The sequence below is a fragment of the Sycon ciliatum genome, chromosome 1 (assembly GCF_964019385.1).
Source record: "Sycon ciliatum chromosome 1, ocSycCili1.1, whole genome shotgun sequence".
Lineage (NCBI taxonomy): Eukaryota > Metazoa > Porifera > Calcarea > Leucosolenida > Sycettidae > Sycon > Sycon ciliatum.
The window spans coordinates 57825490-57848157 of record NC_088643.1 but is presented as its reverse complement, the minus strand read 5'-3'; the positions used below and the strand labels follow the sequence as shown (position 1 = coordinate 57848157).

At 48.1% G+C, this 22668-nt stretch overlaps 1 protein-coding gene across 1 annotated transcript; it reads right to left on the bottom strand.

Moving 5' to 3' along the window:
- Positions 1 to 190: 190 nt before the first annotated feature.
- Positions 191 to 22505, bottom strand: LOC135804549 (uncharacterized). Its single transcript, XM_065318440.1, has 23 exons — positions 21647 to 22505; positions 19511 to 19590; positions 18170 to 18417; positions 17700 to 17794; positions 16891 to 17104; positions 16386 to 16616; positions 14921 to 15141; positions 14271 to 14459; positions 13586 to 13707; positions 13153 to 13352; positions 12636 to 12836; positions 12330 to 12438; positions 11720 to 11802; positions 11059 to 11198; positions 10589 to 10658; positions 10113 to 10216; positions 6989 to 7077; positions 6459 to 6547; positions 6101 to 6234; positions 5366 to 5624; positions 3952 to 4734; positions 3276 to 3365; positions 191 to 1855 (listed from the first exon to the last, which is right to left on the bottom strand). Exons 1-23 carry the CDS (start codon positions 21955 to 21957, stop codon positions 1847 to 1849), a joined length of 4071 nt encoding a protein of 1356 aa, XP_065174512.1. The 5' UTR covers positions 21958 to 22505; the 3' UTR covers positions 191 to 1846.
- Positions 22506 to 22668: the final 163 nt, after the last annotated feature.

Below are 22668 nucleotides of genomic sequence, written 5' to 3'. Positions count from 1 at the left end.
AGCACAACTGAACTGGATCAGGGACAGCTGAATGGAACACAATCATAATCAGTAGCCCCTGTGTGTGCAGATCAAATGAAACTGAACTGCTGAAGTGAGGTAAGTAACTATGGCCAACTGCGAGATACACGGCTGTGCAGTCTGCCGCATAACGTGACTGTGTGTTACCATGTGTATTGCAACTACAACACTTTGTTACCATGTTTATTGCAACCACAACACTCCACTACAACTGAGTGTCGGAACTGGCAAAGCCCGGATGATGACTCGACCCACAAGCTGTGACGCCGAAAATAAATACTGTATAAAACTACAATACACATGAAACAGCTGTGGCACTGAGCTGTGAGCTGGTAACAGCAAGCACAATTGAATTGCCGGGCATCCGATAGTTACCAGTGCATAGCGGAGACAGTTACAAGCATGCATGCTGTTCTTTAACCCTTTTACGGTCTCACATTTGAAAATCGATCACCGGTGATCGATTTTTTCAAACTATCGTAACTCAGTCAATTTTTGAGCAAATTCGAACATCTAAATATCTAGGTTGAAGAGAAAGCTCCAGGCTATCCGTAGGAACAATCGCCGAAGCGATAGAGTGAACGGCTGCGATGCTACGAAGCTCGCGATCTGCGTCACGGCTCATTTGCGATTTGAGTGGGCGAGCTGGGTCTTGAGGACGGGTTTTTCCCTTTGCAGCTAGCTGTCGCCATAGAGACACGGATTCAAATGAGAGTATGGACTCGCAGCACTCCTCACAAAAAATGTGAGCTCGATGTGAGCAAGGAGAGGGAAATGGCTGTTGAATCTTGTTTCTCGTCGTGAATCAAGCACTGGGGCGATGTCGCTGCGCTGCAGCGCTGGATCCACGGCACGCTTGGTGTCGAATTGTAGCTTAGCGTGTTGCTCGTGTCCAGAGCTTTCCAGAGAGCCCAAGATCATGAAAATCAGCGAAGGGAAACTGAAGTTATGGATGAATCAAGGTACGAAATTGTTGAATTCTGTAAATAGCCTCATTTTGACTGGATTCTGAGACCGTGAAAGGGTTAAAAAAAAAAGCGCTTCACAAAAACAAAGTGAGAACAAGAGAGCACAGTTGTCCTGTGATAGCTGAGAGCCGGCGAAACTATTGGCCCGGGACTGGGTCCGGCCACAGCGACTGTCTACCACGGTTCTCTAGCACTGTGTGAATCGCGAAAGACGCAATGGTACAGTACACAGTGTAAAGTACTGTGCGTGACATAAACCCTGACAATCTCTTCAGTCTTCCATGATAACATAGCTATTAATCATGTGATTGTACAATCAGATAAAGTGACTATGCATTGCGGCCCGTTTGGTAAACCCAATGCTACGGTAAAGCACGTATAGAGATAAGAATCAGAAACAGTTTTTGTGAATGAAGAAACACCAGGCTGCTTGTGTGGAGAATAATAAATATCTGTAGTCTTCTGCATAGCATAGTTGTCTCAAGGTTGCCAGCACATTACCATGGTTACGTAGAAAGCCGTCGCCAGTCGTGGTAGTACTACAGGACCGAGATGTGGCTATGGGTTCACCGATTGCCGCTTGATGTTATCGTCACATGATCTGGTATAGCAGCAGAGACTTGGCTTGCTCGGCAAATCGTACCCGGGTACCGAAATGAAGCCGGAGAGGGGGGGGGGGGGGGGGGAGGGGCAGCTGCCCGCCAATTGCAGCACTCTTCCATCATAACGTACAAGTATGAGGCGAATGTGTGGGAGCCTCCACAGTAGCCGACTCCTGTACGACACAATGCTGGTGACATGAGCGGCCAGTTGGCGTTGCACTCCGTGTTTGATGTGGCCCTGACCTGCTAGCAGCCTCAAACATCCTGTACAGTGGCCATAGTTGACATACAGGGTACAGGAAACATGTCAACATAATTACCATGGTGCACAAGAACCAAGATCAGCACAGACAATACAGAATCCAAAGAGCAATTTAAAAAAAATACATCCCTGTTTGTAACACCAGAATGTTTTTTAAATACAGAATACCACTGCAATTTCAAATTTGGACTTCACGGAGAATTTCAAAGTTTTTAGGAAATTAGAGGCCACATGCCACCTACTGCTCTTTTCTCTCCGAAACTCAACACTTGCAAGCCAGATATGAAAGAAAGAAAAAATCATCAGTCACACCACCGGGACTTGAACCGGGGACCTTGCTATTCGCGAGCAATGCAAGTGTTGAGTTTCGGAGAGAAAAGAGCAGTAGGTGGCATGTGGCCTCTAATTTCCTAAAAACTTTGAAATTCTCCGTTAAGTCCAAATTTGAAATTGCAATTTGTATTTGCTCGCAGTGGACATAGTTTGATGCGCTCCCCATGATATCAAGCGAATGCCCGAGGGCCCTCTTGATTGGTGTGAGTTGCCAGCATGATGCAAGCCAGATATGAATTGATCGAAGAAGCATAGATTTACCATCACTGTGGATAAGAGTCATACTGTAGCTCAGTTGGTTAGAGCATTGCTCGCTAATAGCAAGGTCCCTGGTTCGAGTCCCGGTGGTGTGACTGATGATTTTTTCTTTCTTTCATATCTGGCTTGCAAGTGTTGAGTTTCGGAGAGAAAAGAGCAGTAGGTGGCATGTGGCCTCTAATTTCCTAAAAAGAATACCACTGTTCGGTTTAATTCCGCGCTGACAAATGCAGCTGGTCAACAAATCCACGCGCATTCAACTAAACTGCTGAACACCTAAATCCAGCACTGACCCTGGTTATAAAATACCTACCCTTCCTTCCCAGATAACCCGCTCCGTGACTCATCCGCCATATACTGTATTTTCCCTAACTACTGTATAAGCAGAAATATTCGTCTGGAATTTAATTTCGTCTTTTTCGTCCAAGGAGCTTTTGGACTAAATTAAATGTAGGACGAATATCGATTTGTCCAGCGTTTCTATACACTCTTATGATCCATGGACGAAATTTTCAACCGGACGAACTCCTTTTCTTTGGAGTTGGACGAAATTATTGACCGACGAAATTTTCTGCCTCTACAGTATAAGTCGCATGCCCGTTGGTCAGGTTCGAGCCATATTGTTTCAATATGCTCACATAAGTAGGAACTCACACTCGATTGTTAAGTCGCACCCCTTCTTCGCCAAATAATCTGCGAGGAGACAATAATTCTTTGCCCTTGAAGTTGAGCGCAAAAAGGTGCGACTTGTATTCGAGGAAATATGGTACTAAGCGGACCGCACGGTCCATGCCAGTCCATGCCAGTCCATGCCAGTCTACATGTACTCACAATGGATAGTGACGATGATTTCACTTCGTGAAAATCGAGATATTCTACATCTGCCAGTTGATCTTCCACTAGGACTCCGTTGCCAACGCTCTGTTCGTACCACCAACACAGAGGTAAATAAAGACAGAGTCACCACACTGAACACCTATGGAAGACATCAGCGACATTTTTAGATACTCTGTGCATGCCCGGGTCCTGCACGGCAGACTTTCACTGTGTTCTCCTAAGACAGTTTCGGGGCACACATCGAAGAGACCAACAAAGAGCGAAAGACGCACACACACGCACACAAACACACACACAAACACAGTACACACACACACACACACACACACACACACACACACACACAAACACACACACACACACACATGTACCCACACATACACACACGTTCCCCCCCCCCCCCCCCCACACACACACGTACCCCCCCCCCCCCCACACATACACACGCGCGCGTACCGACACATACATACCCACACACACACTCAACGACTAAATTCAACTAAATAGGATGGCGAAGGTAAAGAAGCATCCATAAAATTGCTTTTACAACTGTAACCCTTACAACCCCACCACAAATATCAAAAGAAAATAGAGTGCCTCCATTAGTTAGGAGTGGACAACCATGCACAGTCTGCGGACCCTGCCAGGATCGTCAAATACCGTAGCTTACATTCTGTCTGATTCGCTCAGCGTTGGGCCCAGCTGTACCGCTGGCCATCAGACGTCGCTCATATCTCTTCCTTGCCTTGTCACTGGTCGGCAGAGATGCCGTGCGTGCTGCATAGGAGATGTTGGAGTCGAGTGTGAACAGCGCATCCATGGCCTCAGGTGGCGGCGGCGGCAGCCCACCATCTACCTCCTCAATGATTGGCGGTGGCGCCGCGGTAGTGCAGAACGTGGTGGTGCCCTCCAGCTGGCTGTGCCCGGACATCTCCTGCTCGATGGCAGCCATCAGATGGGCCGGTGGGGCCTCGCTCCACGTGGCATACTTTGTCCGCTTTTTACCGCCAGTGCCGCCAGTGCCACCAGTGCCGGCCTTACCACTGACGGCCTGCTGGCTTGCATCCCACTCGCTCAGAAGCTGGTCGAGGGTCATCGCTGTAGACGTAGGTCGTCCGTTGCCCGCACTGCTGACGCTAGACGTGGAGTGACGGCTGGTCATGTCGCTGCGAGGCCCGCTCGTGTAATGTGCCGTAGCGGCCGCTCTGGTCCACGTTGTCGACGTCGACGCTACCGCATCGCGGGCAGCGGTGTCGGTAATGGTGGGCGCCGGTGCCACTTTGGCGGGCCGTATCGGCGTCGTGGAGCGCAGCGCGGGCGTGTTCCTGCGTCGCTCCAGCGTGCCCATGTCGGAGTTGGTGTCCGAAGATACCACGGGTGGCATCGTGTCACTGGTAGCATGCATCTCTGGCTCTGCGGTCCATCGCGGCTCCTGAATGGAAGTGGACAGCACCTACAAAACAGAAAGACAGAAAAACCTTAGGGTTCAGTCCTGCTATGCAGACGCATGCAGTACCATCTCGATGTGCTCCTCCCACCAGTCTGTACAACCCCTTAAACCGCTCGCTATGCAATTGTGTTGAGACATACAACCGGCTTTGGAAGTTTCGCCTGTGTTTAGTACATGTAATACTCTTACTGGGTCTGATGTGTGAGTGTTACTGTAAGGACCATGGCTGACCACTCATCAAGTCTTGGAATTGCAACCAACCATTGCCACCTGTCTCATGCATGTCACACACAGCTGCAAGGCAGCCGTCAATTTCATGTGCCACTTCTCACATAGTGTACTCCGACTGATGCTGTCACTATTACTACACTATTACTTGGCCAGGGACCCCGAGATGCAGGCTAGCCTTGTTGCATAGGGCAATGTCACGGCTGCGTAGAGCCATGCATATCGCATTTCCAGTACATGTACTCCAGCAGATTAGAGATCTAGCTCTTGACCCTATCTGAATGAATGGGGTTCTTAGAACTAGAGATCTAGCTCTTGACCCTATCTGAATGAGTGGGGTTCTTATAACTAGACAGTGCAGTGAGAGATCTACATGTACATGGCCAAGGGCAATCGGAGTACATACCTCCACAGATCCATCCTGCCCTGTGGCAGCACGCTCCAGCTGGTCGGCATCGGACTCGTAAACCTCGTCGTCGCTACGGCCCGGATCGCCAGCCACTGTCAGTGTCGCCAGACGTTGAATTCTGGTGGCGGAGCGCAGGTGTATACCGTTGGTGGTCTCATCGGGTACCGGGGATGGTGACAACCCGGTCATCCTGTACTTGCCATGCTTGCCCCGAGAGCTGGACATGGTCCAGGAGATGTAGCGTCTAGTGTTCCTCCTGTAAGAACCGTGACAGTAACGCCAATCCTTAGAGCTAATTAGTATCTACACATGTTCTAATGCAGTGGTAAAATAACTACTACCAACTACTTCAGTGCATTTACAAGCTTATCTGAGTAACCAATGATTACTATCAGCCACCAAAGACAGTCTACACCGGAAGCCAGCATTCAGACAATACATTGCGCCCAAGGCTGCGATCACCCAAGGGACTGGCTATTGACCGTACGCATTCTAAGCGCTCCCATACATGTATGTGGTTTACATGTGGGGATGGGATATCCAGGGGACTGCCAAAAGGTGCCATGAAATTCCAGGTGTGCTCTAGGCACGTCAAGAGGGTATGAACAAACTGGGTCTAGAGAAGGTGACCAGAACCGTCTTCTGGTTTTGTTACCCAACTACTGACAAGGCTGCACACTAGCTTTAAACTTCCATCAATCGGCTGTTTCCACACATACTGCATCCACCTACCAATTGATCAGGAGGGCAAACACGAAGAAATAGCAGATTCCAATCACCGCCAAGATCATAGCTATAAAGGCCACTGTGCCGACGTAGTGGTTGCGGTGGCAGTACGCGACCAGCAGGGCGAAGAATGGGATGTCCTGGAAGTCACAAACATGTACATGACATGGCAAACAATTCATTACACTTTGTCAGCACAATTTCTCCACGTCTTGCCTCCCTACGGAGTGGTACTAAAACACATCCCACTGTACTGTTGTCCAAGATTCCAGTAAGTGCTGTTTGATGATCACACGGGGAGCCGGTAAAGCTGGCGTACATGCATACTATGTAGTATGCACTGCCAGGTGGCATACATGCTCACCTGAAGAATCAACTTGCTGAGGTCGCCCAGGAACTGCCAGCCGTGACGGCGATGTATCCAGCCACGCTGCTCACCAAGATCAGTGGAACCTTGAGAAAAGAACCACAATGAAACGAAACAGCCAGGAAAACTGAGCGTCAGTAAACTAAGCGTCAGTCAATTGGTTCACTGCTCTCAATATTCTTTACACAGTAGAATAAATCACCATCCGGGCCTGCAACAAGGTTGTGAAAGTAAACTGCTACCTTCAATAGTGTAAGACCATAATGTTTAAAAAAAAATTAACCAGAAACAAGGCAATGAGCAATGCTGCTGCATACTAACTGCTGTGTGTACGCTGTGTTCTTGAAGTGAGTTGTGGCAGGTCAAGAGAGTGGATCAATCCACCTGGGTGCAGAGCCTTACACACATATACAAACTCGGCAATTGTATGTTGTGCCTAGCAGCAGCACTGAGCAGCAGCAGCAGCAGCAACCGGGAAAGTACAAACATACCGAGCCCTCTGGAGATCAGTACTTGTAGAGTCTTACCTGAAGCCCTGTCCACCAGGACCCAGCAGACAGCACGTACCAGCAGGCCGACAGCACCGGACACAGCCAGCAATACAACTGCAACCAACCTAGAGAGGCGGCAGGACAATAAACAGCGGGAGAAAAAAATTCTCAAGAAAGAGCGTTGCAGTACCGGTACATTGTACCATGGTCTCTGAGTCTGTCCCCAAGACCAAGGTGGCCTATGAGCTGAGCTTTGTCTGTCCCACTGACACACCCACATTGTGTTGCCCATACCACTATTTAGCTTAACTTTTTTCTTGCTTCTTTCCTTTCATTGCTAGGGTTGAGTTGAAGGCTTAACCATTTGCGGACTGATGCCGCATATGTGCGTCACAACGTGATACTCCGATTTCCTGATGCCGCACATATGCGTCAAGTCGTGAATTGCAAGTTGTATTCAGTTCGTGCTGCCTAGAGATGCTCAGGTTAGGCGCAGATCGCTCAAATTGTGTGTGTGTGTGTGTGTGTGTGGGCAGCCCACATACTTCATGATCAATGGACCATTACTCAGTGCTGAAGAAGTCACGGTCACTATGTACAGAGCGCGAACTGCGCACCAAAAGCTTATTATTTTGAGACAATTGCAATGTCGTCGCGTAGAGTGTATCTAAACTCCTTGGAAGATGTCCATGACCATCTCTTCATGGAGAGCACGTGCGAGAATGAACCTGACGGAGAGCTGCGGAGTGGTGAGAGCGCCAAGCACGATGAGAGTGATGGAGAAGTCACGGAAATTGAGCCTCTTGATGCGAGCACCGATAACTCATTTCTAGCCAATAGTGACACATCGCTGGGCACACAGGGGATGCCGCTCAACCTGTAGCTCTTGATGCTGATGACGAGCAGAGCAAACCTGAGAACGAACCTGGAGACCGATTCACATGCACGAGTGCTGCCATGAAATTAATAATTCAGCAGCATCTCTGGCCGACACCTGATGGACAAGACGAAACGATGCCAATCCGCCTTTGTGCTTTCCCTGCACAACCTGGATGTACGGCAGACCTCGGGGGAAGTGACTGTGCATCAGTGTGTACGTTTGCTCATCAATGATGATCTACTTGATTGTTTAGTGTCTCAGACAAATTTGTATGCGCAGCAGTACATTGCCAGCCATGATTATTTGTATGCGCAGCAGTACATTGCCAGCCATGCAGTACATTGCCAGCCATGCAGTACATTGCCAGCCATGCAGTACATTGCCAGCCATGCAGTACATTGCCAGCAGTACATTGCCAGCAGTACATTGCCAGCCATGATTAGCGGCCGAACGCTCTCGCCAGAAACTGGAAGCCTGTTGTGCATGCCGACATGCTAAATTTATTAGCACTTTACATATTGACTGGCATCAACCCAAAGTCCCAGCTGAAAGTATGTTGGAGAACTGATTTTATGGTGCACACTCTTGTGTTTGGTGCCACCATGAGCGGTGACCGATATTGGGCCACCTTGGAATTTCTACACTTAGCCGACAACACGCAGCCGTCCACTAATTGATCTGATGAACAACGTATTCCGAACATCATAGAAGCCGAGGAAAGGAGATCAGTATGGATGAAGAGCTGGTCAAGTTCAGAGGCCAAGTATCGTTTCGTCAGTACATACCTAGTAAGCGTATCCGTTTTGGCGTGAGTATCTTTGCACTGTGTGACAACAAAGACTGAAACTCGTCAGTTTACCTTGGAAAGCCCCTCAACCCGCTGCCATTGACAGCAGAACTCGGTGTGGCTGGTGCAGTGGTGGTCTTTCTCCTAAGTGACTTGATTTGCAAAGGTCACCATCTCTATCTAGACAACTTTCACAACAGCCTTCCATTGTGCGAGTGCTTGACAGATCGGAACACTGGTGTGTGTGGAACGCTGCGCTCAAACCGTGTTGGTATACCTAAAACACTGAAAGACCAAATTGTGCCTAAAGGCAAATTTGTTTTCCTGCGTAAAGGAAGAAAGGAGGTAATCAAGCTGAAGGACAGAAAAGTGGTCTACACAATTCCTAGCATCCATAACGCCAATGACACTACCGCCACCGACAAACGCAACCGACAGCGCCAACGGATCCACCGCCTCACGATCAACCACAACTACAATCACTACACGCGAGGAGTCGACAAGAACGCTTTAATGGTAGCAAGTCACCCTGGCCTTCGAAAAACGGTGAAGTGGTACGAAAAAGTTGGATTCCATTATCTTGAGGAAGGCCTCCAAAATGCCGTTATTATTTACAAACAGCTATCGCACAAAAGCGGAAAGGTGGTTTTTGACCAGGGAGTTGTACGACTCCTTGTTCTTGACCTGCCCGGTACGCAAACCCCGTCGAATTTATTTTATTATTGCACAAAAAGACCAGCCAATCTATATGGCTCCTTGAAAGAAGCAACCCGCAGCTTGCTTTCAGAAGCCGAGCAGCCAGAAATTACAGCTGACACTGGCAACCAGGATCGCCTGTTTGGGAGACACTGGCCTGCTGAAATGCCTCCGACTGAGAAAAAAAGGTTGTCTGGGCCGCAGATGCCGTGTTTGCCTCTGCCATGGCCAGAGGAATGACACAACTGTGATGTGCAAAACATGCCATGACAAGCCACCTCTGTGCATTGACGGGTGCTTCAAGGCCTACCACACAAAGAAGAAATTATTGAAACTGGTCAGACCACAAAGAGCTGGATGCAGCCTCAACTTGTTGGTCACAGACACTGAAAAAGTCTAATTTTGTTGAAATTCCGTAAAAACATTTTTTCGGATTCGATGTGCATAATTATTATGCCAAGAAACACTTTGGCAAAGATTTGGGTGAATATTAAAGTTTTTGAAAAATGGCCATTTTCCATAAAATTGGCCAGGAAACCAAGGTCTTCGGGCCAGTTCTCAAAAGAGCTGATGCCAGATATAAAACAAAAGCCAAGTAAACATATGAATCAGGGTGACAGCACAGAATCAGCTGTGTGAGCTGTTGAGTTGAACAGATGCTTGTACTCCACAAGCAGAAACCGGCCCTCCAACATGATTGCCAAGAACACGCCAAACCAACTTAAAACCCAGGCGCATGGCTAGAGATGCACTTCCTGCTGATACCCCCAGTCAGCCCTGTCCACACCATCACTTACCACATTGACTGAGTTCCCATGCCGCCACTACTACGTTCATGGTAGAACTCTATGGTCACCATGAGGTCCAGGATCCATGCAGCTCCGAAGAGAAGCGAGGCCGTCTGATAACAGGTGTACATACGCATGCACGGGCAAGTCCCCACACACGCGTGACACAGTGCATATGCGCATGAGCATGTATCTGTACTAAGTATAGAAATGCAATCAATAAGACGAGCTGAATCGACATCTGTGTATACTTTATTCGTTTTGTGTAAAAAACGATGGAGACAATGTGCAATAAAACGATGAAAGTAGGAAGAAATATTGATTGCGGTTCTAACATTGTTGTCTCCTCGCCATTTATTTAATTAACTAAGCATAGACATCAGACTCATGTAATGCAAGGGGTGGGCAAGGGGTGGGCAAAATGCATGCATTCTGGAGTTTTTATGAGAGATAGTTTGTACAGAGTTCGGAAAGTCTTGACTTACCAACTGGATTGCCATGGCCTTGGGTGAAGAGAAGTCATGGATCACCGGCTGTGGCTCGATAAAATATTTGCTGTGCAAGACAAGACACACAGCGCGAAAAGTGTTGCACAAGGTCAGCATGTATATGTAGGACGTAGACGATTGCTTCCACACATGCCAGCCACCATCACGTAGCTCAAATCATTGTAGAATCATACTGCATTCATACCTAGTGAAGTCAACGACACATGTACGTGCACACATTACTCATGGCCATCACGGTCCAATGGAATGCAGACCCATGAATAGATATACTTTGCAGCAGTGCTGGGTGCCGACCCGAAACCTTGTTACATACCAGTACTGGCCGAGTGCGGATAATACGCAAAGCATGATGATCATACCCTGTACTTTACCGGTCATAGGCCAATCATTTAAGACCGAAAACTAAACTAAGAACTAGAGGAGGACGGGTGTGCCCGGCATCTTACCGGCTTATCCAGGCCACAACCAGAAGATTGATCCACAGCACCACGCCGCTCCAGAAGCAATAGAACCAGAAGACATCAACGGCTGATAGGTAATCACCGCACATCGCACGTGTTGTTGACTGATACAGGCACGGCAGGTTCTATGTTTGTGCAGGAGACAGAGAAGAATGGAGATAAGCTGTTGAATGCCACTGCGTGCAAGCACTATCTTCTCAGAGTGATCTTTTTCCTATTATGGCCTTATCCATACTTCGAAGTACATACAAAAGCAAATGAGATTTTCGGTCTTTGACCAGTTTGTTGGTGGGTCTGAACTACTCACCTCCCACCGCTTTAGGAACTGCATTTGCACATTGATCCTTGAGGGTGGTGGCATTCCTATGGATGCGGAAAACTAGGTCTAACCGAGTCTCACAAGAACCGTGATTTTTGTAGTTTGTGTATGATAGTATGAAACAAGTAGAGTCTGATTTATTCAATCCCGTGATCCGACTTTTGCAATCAACCATTCATAGTTCACAATCATAGCCCACTAGAGACAGGGCGGTGGCACAGTAACTTAGTTGCAAATGCGTGGAAAGTATTGCTGTGGCGGACAGCCAGTGAAAAAATTCATCATCCTGTGCCCCAATTGTTTTCAAGCCAGATGCGTTCTTCCTACCTGACACTGCCCTGGCTGAGTGATCATATCCGATGTGCAACGGGCGAATCTTTCAATATGTTGGTCAGCAGCTTGTTGCGTGCCTGTGGGAAGACGGGTAAGAAGTTCGATCGAGATAACAGGGTAGGTGTAATCGCAACTAGTACTTCACGTTAGCTAGGTGGTAGGATATGGGTTTTGCCTGATAGCAGTGATTCGTCGATGTGTAGCAGTCCGGGATTCTTACAATATTGAACTGATGCGCTGTCCGCTGGTGAATTCCCGGCTGTTTGCAGTCCACTTCGACCAGCACCTGATCATCAGAACCTAACCGTTGCCACTATTCTTGAATAGCAGATACATGTTTATACCGTGCTGGATTTGCGTAGTCCATAACACTGAGATTCCATTCTGCATAAGCGAAGCTGTGGACGCAGCATACTTCTGCTACACTTCAACGCGGGAATGCGTATAATAATAATAACACTCAGATAACAACACTGCCACCAACATGGCTACAACATATTGCAACACAGATACAGCCGTCCAAGGAAGCAACGCACACAGAATACTATATCGCAATGTTGGAAGAAGCTGGCATTGCAATAGTCCCGAGTCTGACCAGCCTTACCTCGGTGTAAAGTGCCACTGGAGATGACCTGAGCAGTATGGTTGATCAGTATGTGAACACTATGGCGTTGGTTGTGCAGCAGAGCCGCTGCAGTCTCAATTGATTCACCCTACACATGCACACATAGAGAAGAAAAAAACACAGCATGCAACCATAAGGTCCAGGATTATGTGCTGGTCACAAGTTATTCTCGTGGATATGACAACAAACTGCAGTGGTTGGATAACACAGGAAGCACGCAACCAGTTCCGGCAAAGACGCAGTGTTGTATCAAGTTATAGCAGTTTCCTGGCAACACCTTCTTACAGCATTGAGCAAATCGCCAAGTTGTGATGAAAGCCGATCCCGGCTGCCATTCACTGCTCCCAACTCCGTTAGAATGTCCTGGCCCATCGCTTGCAAGGATTTCAGCTTGCTGCCGTTGAGGCATCGATGATGGTGGTGCCTCAGGTGTTGGCGAATGTCCTCCAAAGCATCTGCACTTTCCTGTGACTGCGAGCCAAAGTTCTGCAGGACGGCGTTGGTCATACAGAAAGTACACAGTGCATGTACTCAGTAGGTTTACTAGGTGATACATACTAGGCACTGCTCATATTATACAAGTGCATCTAGCTGCAATGCCCAAGCCATGCTGACCAGCCTGCTCTGAAAATCAAGTTAAGTGCAGGTTCACTCAGTCTCCTTACAGAACACCAACGCAAGTATTCAACGACTTCCGCCAGCCAAGGTGACGTGGTCGTACATGAATCGTAATGCCATAGTGCGAGTTCTTTAAAAAAAAACACCGATCGCATGTAGTGCATCATAATCTCGTGCAGCTTACAGCACTGGATCCGGTGAGCTTGTCAAGTGGCTGCCGATACTCGAGATGCAGGGCACGCCACACGGACGATTCCCCTGCCGACCGGCAGTCTGCCAACACGCCGCTTGCAGTTAGCGGGTATTCAGAGCTGGCATTGCGCAACACTTGTCTTGCTAGTGGCAGGTCCCCATGCCAAATGTTGGGATTATCCACTACATTAGCTGCATGTGCAAGTACAGAAGGATATTGAACTATTAGTATCAAGACAAAAGAGGATGTTCAAAAGAGAACTACATTGTTATTACGGATGCAGCATAGCTTAGCCGCCTGATGCTCACAGCATTATTTCTCCACTAATATCATAGAGTAGTGCTTAGATCACACAGTTGTTCTTCAGAGGTTATCCAGGGAAAGTATGGGTGCGTAGCCCCTGGCAACGTGGCCCAACTCTTACCAAGCACTGCTGTCATGTTCCGGTTCTCTCCGCACGTTGATCCCAGCAGTGATGCACCAATGAAGAACCAGCCAGCAGTCCAGAAGATGATGACCAGCAGGATGTAGCCACATGTCACTAACCTGCAAGAAAGAAAGCACGGATGTTGCAATTACCCAATGCCGGTAAGACGGTAAGGAAGAATACTAACGGCGCAAACAAATGCCACGCGCAACAGGTCATGTCTAACAGTGAAATACCTGTGACACTGCTGATATAGCTATGGTATACTGCTAAGCCATCTAACTGGAATATTGTGATCGACTACTAGTATCTAGCAAAGGAAATCTCACTAAAATACTATAACAGTCAGTGATATGTAACTCCAATTGTAACTCCTCTGCGGGCACAGGTCTTCTTTTCAGCACATCACCATCACAGGTCTTCTTTTCAGCACATCACCATCACAGGTCTTCTTTTCAGCACATCACCATGTCCACTGAAGTTTAATCAGATCCATGATTGATCATGACGACGCAGATCACATCCATCAGAGAAGATCAAATCGGAAATGCTTCACATGCAGGAAGCCTTGCTTTCATCACCTGCTTTCACCCTCCAATGAGAAGACAGCATTGCCTGTGCCCGTAGCGCCGGAAGTGAAATAAAACAATACAACAGCAGCCTCCCAGCCACCATGCATTACCTTTCCAGGAGACGGCCGATCAGGGTGAGGCGCTCACTGAGCTCCACACTTGCCCTGCCATGGTCCTGGCAGCGCAGCAGGACAAAGCCGTACAGCGCCAGAACAAGCATGGACAGCACGGCCGCCATGGTGCAGATGAGCAACATCACGGAGAGGACGTGTCGATAGTCCTCATAGCGACCAATGTGTCTGCACAGTGTACACAACAAACCATGCAAGCGGCCACTCAACTAAAACATGACGGCAAAACAAATATCCAGCTACAAACGTTATAGAGTGATCCCCAACCTTTTAATAAGTCAATCATGTTCAGCAGATCAAAATCACCTGTCTGTAACATGGTTTCATGCCAATACCTGTACCAGTATTCACCTGGCCCCCTTGAAATGTTAGCTGTCGACCTAGCCCAGCATGGTGATTGGTACTTCAAATAAATTGGTAATACGAGGACATGGTTCAGTTGGAATGATCCTCAGGACTAGACATTCTGTGAATTTTAGCCGGCGGCACGCGTCACCACCCCTGCAGTTCAGTTTAGTCGTTTAGAGTGTTAGTGACTACCGGATGGCCGGGGACACTCGCACGGCCATGCACAGTCGACTACGGCCACAGTAAGTGACGCTCCCAAGAAACAACCCGTGCTCACTCACTTGCTCATCATGTCGTCAATCTTCGAGTATGTGCCGGGCAGGCCGAGCGTGCTGTTGAGGAACTCCTGTCCTTCATCCATAGCCTGCTGCATCGAAGACTTCACTGATCGGAGCCAGTCAGCGCCAGGCGAAGAGTCGCCATTTGTAGAGTCCAAAGTGTCATTTACAAACACACCAGTTAGTGATGCACTAGCATTGTGCATTGCACTCAGGGTCTGTATCTGGAAGAGACAACAAAAGGATCCGGTTGCCGGGAAACACACATCTCATTCAATTGTTTTGCCAGAGATAAAGAGCAATAAAACTCAAGAAAAGAACAAGTTTCAGGATCCTCAAACTCAACATCCTCAAAGCTCTTCCACAGGTCCTTTCACTGCCTCCCCATCAGAAGGAATACGGCAAAAAGAAACGACCAAGCAAAATGACTTTTATGCAGTAGCGATGTGATAGAAACAGTGCGAAGAAGAGTAGCCAAAAGCAACACAGTAGAATGCATCACCTCATACACACAAAGGAAGGACAAAAGCGTCTACAGTCACACCAGGAAACCGTACTAACCCTTGCAAGCAAAACAAATCAAAATTTCACCCAACAACTCGTTACTTGTGTTCCTTGGCTGTCTATTGTTGTCACAGTACATCCCACTCTTGTTTAGTTTCTTCCCGATTGCACTAAAAATACTACGAGAAGAACTTTTAGGACATTGTCGTTGATTGTGAGGAGCCTGAAAGCTTGTTCTTTTCTGAAGTTTCATTCAACTGCGTAGCCTATCCACCAGAAGGGTTATAGCTTATAACAGAAATATTCAGTTCAAGTGCAGGCAGGCATAGTGGGATGGTCTAAGACCATGATTGAGAAACAGAGGGTACCAGGTTCAAGTCCTGCTTGGAAGCGGAAGGAATTTTTCCAGCCGTGCTGCGACCCACAGTTAATTGGGAAGTCGTGGCCTGGCACGAGGGTAACATGGATGCAGCTAATGGGATTTCGGTCTTTGACCACTTGGTGGTGGGTCTGATCTACTCACCTCCCACCGTTTAGGCGCTGCATCTGCGCCTTGATCCTAGAGGGTGGTGGTGTTCCCACGGCGGATGCGGAAAATGTGGCTTCCCGCCGAGTCTCATGCGAACCGTGAAATTTAATTTCTTCAGTTCAAAAAGTCTCCAGCACACTGGTGAGGTTCAAATGTGCGTACGCCATGTAGATGCTTAAACACCAACTGCATCAGGCGCACTCGGGGTGCAGAAGGTGGGAGCTTGCAGCCTCGGACACAGGCACACTGCGGTTCACCCACTCAACAGCAAACTCCATACTGTGTCCCTTTTCGTGCTAGGATCTGAGGGTATTATTCATTACTATTATTTCTGCCTATCAGCGTCGGCATCAGGAGAATGAATATGTCAGGCTCCCTGGCTTTCGCTCAGGCTCTGAAGGTATTGCCATACAACAGGTATGATGGTCGGCTTACTTGGGCGTTCCAGTGCTGGCCGGTGACGTTGCTTGCATTCATACAAGACAGCAGCTCACAGACCATCTCTGACGACAAGGTCAGTCCCTCCAGCAGATTCTCATAGTACTCTGACAAGTTCTTGGACTGCGCATAGTCCTCGCACAAGCCAGTGATGTCCGTGTTGTTCGTGTCGGTGGCATTCTCAGGTGACAAGTCGACATTACGCATACTAGACTCGTCCAAGCAAAGCTGCATCAGACAGATCAAGCATGACACACACAAATCTGTATTAGACAGATCAAGCATGACACACACAAATCTGTATTAGACAGATCAAGCATGACACACACAAATCTGTATTAGACAGACTAGGTATCATCACAAAGCTGCGGGGTCAGACACACCAAGCATTACCAGAATCGGGTTAGATGCTCCCTCATAATATTATCATAACACGTGATAGAAGGCATCATTATTACTATTGCCGTACTTCACCGGGCATGCAGTTGTAGCCGTAACTAACCTCTGTGATATTCGTATCGGATGAGAACATCTCATTCGCCTCCTGCATGTGCTGATCCAGCACGGCTCTGAGTGCATCGGCAGCATGCGTCAGCCGTGCCGCCAGGGCGCTGAGGTTTGCAATGGCAGGGCTTGCTGACGGAGCAAACTCGGACAGATTTCCGAGCAGGCGCTCCTCTTGCTGTACTTGATGTTCGAGCAGCGCAGCATCAACTCTATAGGCAGTAGACAATAAGTGAAGAAGTCAGCATAGAGGATTCATTCAAAACTTGCCAATCAGGATAACTGTTTAGCAGTGCGTGGATCCCCAGTGCACCTAGGAAACACAGCCAGTACATCTTCGCTATCTGCATGGTGTTAATACCTGGTACAGTCAGACCTCTTTTATCCGGTCCTCTTTCATCCGGATCCCTCGCCATCCGGAAGGAAATCGTTGGTCACCGATTTACAGCACGTGTCATGCATACGTACAGTACGTGTGTTCGACTATCCGGTTCCCTCGCCTATCTGGATATTTTGTGGAAAACGGATGTGTGCGAGGTCTGACCGTACCGCATCTACACTCCTGATGCCTTCTTACAAGGACACTGACACTGATGGTGCTGATATACTGTATGACTGTGTTGGTTGGTACAGCGAACACTTCTTAACGAATTCACCCCCCCCCCCCTCCCCCAGACATACAATACTCAGTTTATATGAATGCCAACTGTACGTAACTGCACGCTAAACGGTGCAGATTTGTTCAAAACAGAGGTGTACAATATTTACATGTACTCCAGAAAATGTGGTTTAAAGAACTGGTCTTACTGTTTTCCTTTGTCAACATAGTCGGCCAAACATTTGCCTCTTCCGACCAAAGTCCTGTTCATACTGCGCACTGTTGATGACACGTAGTGATCAAGCTGGACACACATTCAAGAAGTGCAGACATGCAAGTTACCTATGCATGTAGAACTAGAGACGAAGATCATCTTGATGTTCTCAATGTGAGCTGAGTGCTTCAGGCTAGCAAGCAGTAGATCAGTACAATCATGCAGATGAACTTAACATTGGGCACCCCCACACCGCTACACTGTTCGCGTACTACCAAGATTACCAAACTCCCCAGAATGCACCTGTCGCTACTCACTTTCGGAATTACGCCACTTTCAAAAATGCGACATTACCAGCTCTGTCCGTCCTTCTGAAAACACGTTACAATTATACACATTGTACCCTGGTAAGTCTTTCCTGATTCCTATAGTACAGGCTGGGCTTCAGGAAGTGATAATACATACCTGCTTGAGGTCTGCGGTGACAACTGGGCCCACATCGTTCAGCGCACTCCGAGAGTTGAAGCTCGCCAGCATGGCCACGACGACGAGCGTCAGTGCTCCCGCGGCAAGGAAGAGCATGGTGGCGGCCGTGAGTACGGTGTCGCGTGACCAGCCGGTGCGCGTCCGCTGCTCGTCCGCTTTCCGCCGTGCGTACGCCTGCCACACGGCGCCGAGCATGGGGAGGATCAGCGCCAGGGCGAATACAACAGCTGAGCAACAGTAAAAGCACGCACATGCATAGAGTTAATGATAGCTTGGGTACGGGATACGTGCTACTCTTTTGTTGTTGTTGAGAACTTTGAAACTCCACTGTAGCCTTGTTATCTGTCTAGGGCTGCAACAGGTAGGAGTTTGATCGGGTAACGAGTTCGGGTCTTTCTATCCGGGTAGCATGGGTACCGTATCAGGTATGTTTTTGACATAGCACAAGTACACTGGTACACGGCATTGCATGAGAGGGATCACCAGAATGATGCGTTCGTTCAGTGGGTGTGCACTTGCGCCACTTAGACAATTGCATAGCAAACACATAGCCAGGGCCGCACTTCTTACATGCACCGTTGCGAAAGCACTGTACTCAAACTACCCGATCGAGTTCTCAGGCGCAAACTGATAACCGAATACTCGCTCTAAATACGGGTAGCGCGAGTACCCTACTACCCGACGGCACCCCTAACTCTTTCCACTAAACCTCCAACCCGTAACCCACGAATAGACCTCGGCTAGACCACGTACAATGATTGTTTCCAAGGCGGTTCGCATTTTTTCAAGGGTTGGAGGTTATGTGATACGTACTACTCAAGAACCAAGTACCAAGTACATAGCGTATATAGTTGACAGCATTGCCGTTTTCAGACCAGCTGTTCGGCAGCACATCGAAAAGGAGAGGGAAGAATGCAGTCAAGCATGATACTAAAAAAAACTCTTCTAGGAGAGCATATGACTATAATGGCAGCACAACCAGGCCAGGCTGGGCAGACTCCATTCAGGATCTCTGCCATTTTCACAAACCGTGAAATTTCATTGTGTATTTACATGGGAAACGAGCTCACTTCTAGCCAGGATCCCAACTGAATCAGTTTGAACCCCGGCTGGCTGCACTGGTCAGTTTGGTATGACTTTACGTATATGCACAAGTGTTCTGTTTGTTCGTGTACATGTGCATGCCTTAGATTCCGAAAGTTGCCTGTTATGAGCCCCCCCCCCCCCCCCCCCGCGCACATATACATGTGTAGTGTAACTGATGTGTGCGTGTGTGTGTGCACGCGTGCCCATGAGTCCACGCAAATCACCGCAACGTACACGCAATGATAAAGGTTGATGTGGCATAACCGGCAGCGGCGGATGCCACTGCACCGCTGGTCAAGTTGCCATGGTAGTACCTGCATGTATATACATATATACATACACATACACATATATGGCATACACACATTATATGCACATACGCATAAACACATGCACAGATGCATACCCACCCACAGAGAGGCACATGCACAGACACAAAAACACGCACACACAGACATACCACGCACACGGACACATAGGAGAGCACACATGTGTGATTACTATCAGTCAACTGCTTGTATGGCAAATGGGGGGGGGGGGGGGGGGGGGTAAATTAAGCCTAAAACCCCTCTCAAAATTAGTTTTACTGGACCAAAGGATGTGCAGAAAACCAACCTACTTACTTGAATCATAGAAGGATACAACATTCTTACTCTCAGGACTCAACAATACATGACTAGCCAACACTGTCCATGACTGTACTATGAGTCTGACTATGACCCATATGACTCTGAGGCATTAATACTAAAGTAATAGATTGTCCTACATTGTACATACATTCCTCTGCTTTGAGTCCTTGTCAAGTACCACTCATTGTGCATTGCTTGGGGTCTTTACCTCACTGGTCAGGCACCAAGGAGTCAAGGACATTACCAGGTATCTGATAGTGCAACCTCCTGTGGATATGCTTTTCAGCTGGAGCTCCGGAGGTAAGCACATAGTTGAACATTCCGGCAGTGACACGCAGAAAGCAAGGACTCTACATGTACTTGAGATTGGGATTCTGGGTCTGCCGGGTGCCACACATTACTATTCTGTACTATACTATTCAGTGCTAATCTAACGTTATTGCAACACACTCACATTGTCAAGTGCGAACACATGGGGGGGGGGGGGGCAACATGGATACAACTATGATAAATGGGCGTGGTGAGTGTACCAGAGCCATCGTCGTGTGGGAACTATTGTACCCCCCCCCCCCCCCATAACTGTGGCATCTCACTCGGCATGGTTTTACATTCTGGGCTGATGCCTGTGATGGCTATTAATATTATAAACCAGCTTTAGGTGGTGGGGTGGAGCATTTCAGCATTTTGTCCTCAGCAGGAGTCCATGCTGTGGCACTTGGCAGTTTCTTGGTAACTGTCAACAACCTGCCCAGCTGAGCTCAGTGCATAGCTCACTTCATGGTTTTCATCTCCTGCTACTGAGTCTTTTCAACTTCTGAGAGCATAGCGTCTCTATCATGAGGACCTGACACCTGCTTGTGCTGCAACAATGTCACTATGTGCAGCAGCGTCGATGCAAGTACCACCACTAATAGTCTAATACTAATAGTACAGACATCACCTATTATCCATGTTGATTGAATGGAAACTGGAGAACTGGGACGGGATCTAGTACTAGCACTCTGTACAAGTCACTGGTAGTAGTACTATTACTAGTAGTAGTAGTAGTAGTAACTGTTGATATAAATGTCCATGCCGCTATTAAATACCAATGCAAGATATAATAATTTTTTATAAGCCCTTGAAGGCGCTGGCTAAGGTGACACGTGGGAGGTCGCTCAGACGCTCACGCCCTCGCAAGGCTACCACATGCATGATGCACAGTCAGTCAATCAAGAAACGGTACAGACGTGGATGGGTCAGTAAATCCTGACTTTGGGTCTGACAAAAACATCCATACATGTACACTAGGCCATAGGCATAGGATAGATAGGTACAGGCTACAGACTGAAATTAATTAATCATGCTTCATCCCGGTCGATCCAATCGGTAAACCATTAGGACAAACGAATCTCATCAACTCAGCCATAACAAACACGAGTGATCGTAATGCCATTGCAAGCCAGCCAAGGTTTTCGCCGGTTGATACGAAGTGTCTAAAGTAATGTTACTCCTCGATGAACCTCTGTCCATCGACAAACGATCGACAGTACATTTCGCTCGCATAAAATGCCCCGCTCGCCGCGCTCGTTCATAAAACAACATCACTGCCGCATGAACAGCCTCTCACGCCTCAGCTGTCGACAAGTGTCAAATGCAAACAATCAAGCAGAAATGAAAGAAATCCGAACTCTCTTTGCGTTGGGCAAATAATTGCCAGGTTGTTATCATGGTCATCGTGCTACTCAGTACATCTACTCACCAGTCTTGAAGCAGCCTTCGTACACTTCCATTGAAAGGAAGGTTGTCGTCGTTCAGCACTGCCGAGCGGAAAAACGCTCCGGGTCGACTGGCGGACGGCACGCTGTAAGCGCTGTCCACATCGCAAGTCGACTGCACACTCAATGATGAGAGCGGCACGGCCATGGCACCCGCGCCTCCGCCTGCAGTACCTTGCGACGAGGATACGAAGCAGTTTCCATTCCTATTTCCTTCGCAGGAAATTCCTTCCGACGTTGCCATTGCAGCAGCACAGCGGAGCAGCAAGGCAATAGAAATCCACGCCAGTCCCATTGTCGTGTGACGTGAGAAAGGCCAACTGCTGTATTGTGCCCGACCTAGATCATTAATTTTTTGGCTGCGAGAGAGGAGAATTGAAGCTTTTGAACTAAGGGACAGCAATGATATTTTCAGCAATAGCGGCGGCAAGAATAAATCAATCGCCGATTGATATCCCGCGCTAGCTCCGCGTCGTGCGTTCACTGGCGCTCACTGGTGTCATCAACACGAGAAGCCTGCAAAAAGGCTCGATATGACACGGATTGAATGAACGGAGTGATCGAAACTGCGCGCAAAGACGTCGTTGTGCAGATCACACGGCCGTGCACAGCCGAGCCACGATGTAATGACGACACAGCGCCTGTCTAGGCACTACTCTACAGTAGGTAGAGATCTAAACACTGACAGTCTGCAACACGGGATCTTGGGCCGTAGATCCTCCGGGACCGGGAGACTCCCAAGCACAGATAAGAATAAGACAGTAACGCCTAGCGGGAATAATCCAACTACATGCACCACTTACTCCAGGTGAAGATGTTTGAAGGAGAATGAGATCTACACATTCTAGCTTTCCAACTACACTAGTATAGTACAGCTAGCCTACGACTGAACGATGTCGATTTAAATATGAATTATTTTCTTGACGAGATAGCCGTGCAAGCATCGAGATGGATAAGTACGGGAAATGATTATCCCGACGTCCGATGGCCGCGATGCATGATGTCT

Excerpts from the sequence above, each read along its gene's own strand:
- LOC135804549 (XM_065318440.1), bottom strand. The coding sequence starts at position 21,957 with ATGGGACTGGCGTGGATTTCTATTGCCTTGCTGCTCCGCTGTGCTGCT. Across the intron at positions 12,837-13,152 it reads AGCTCACCGGATCCAGTGCT|AACTTTGGCTCGCAGTCACA; the intron begins GTAAGCTGCACG and ends GCCGTCCTGCAG. Across the intron at positions 11,199-11,719 it reads CTCAGCCAGGGCAGTGTCAG|AACCTGCCGTGCCTGTATCA; the intron begins GTAGGAAGAACG and ends GCACAAACATAG.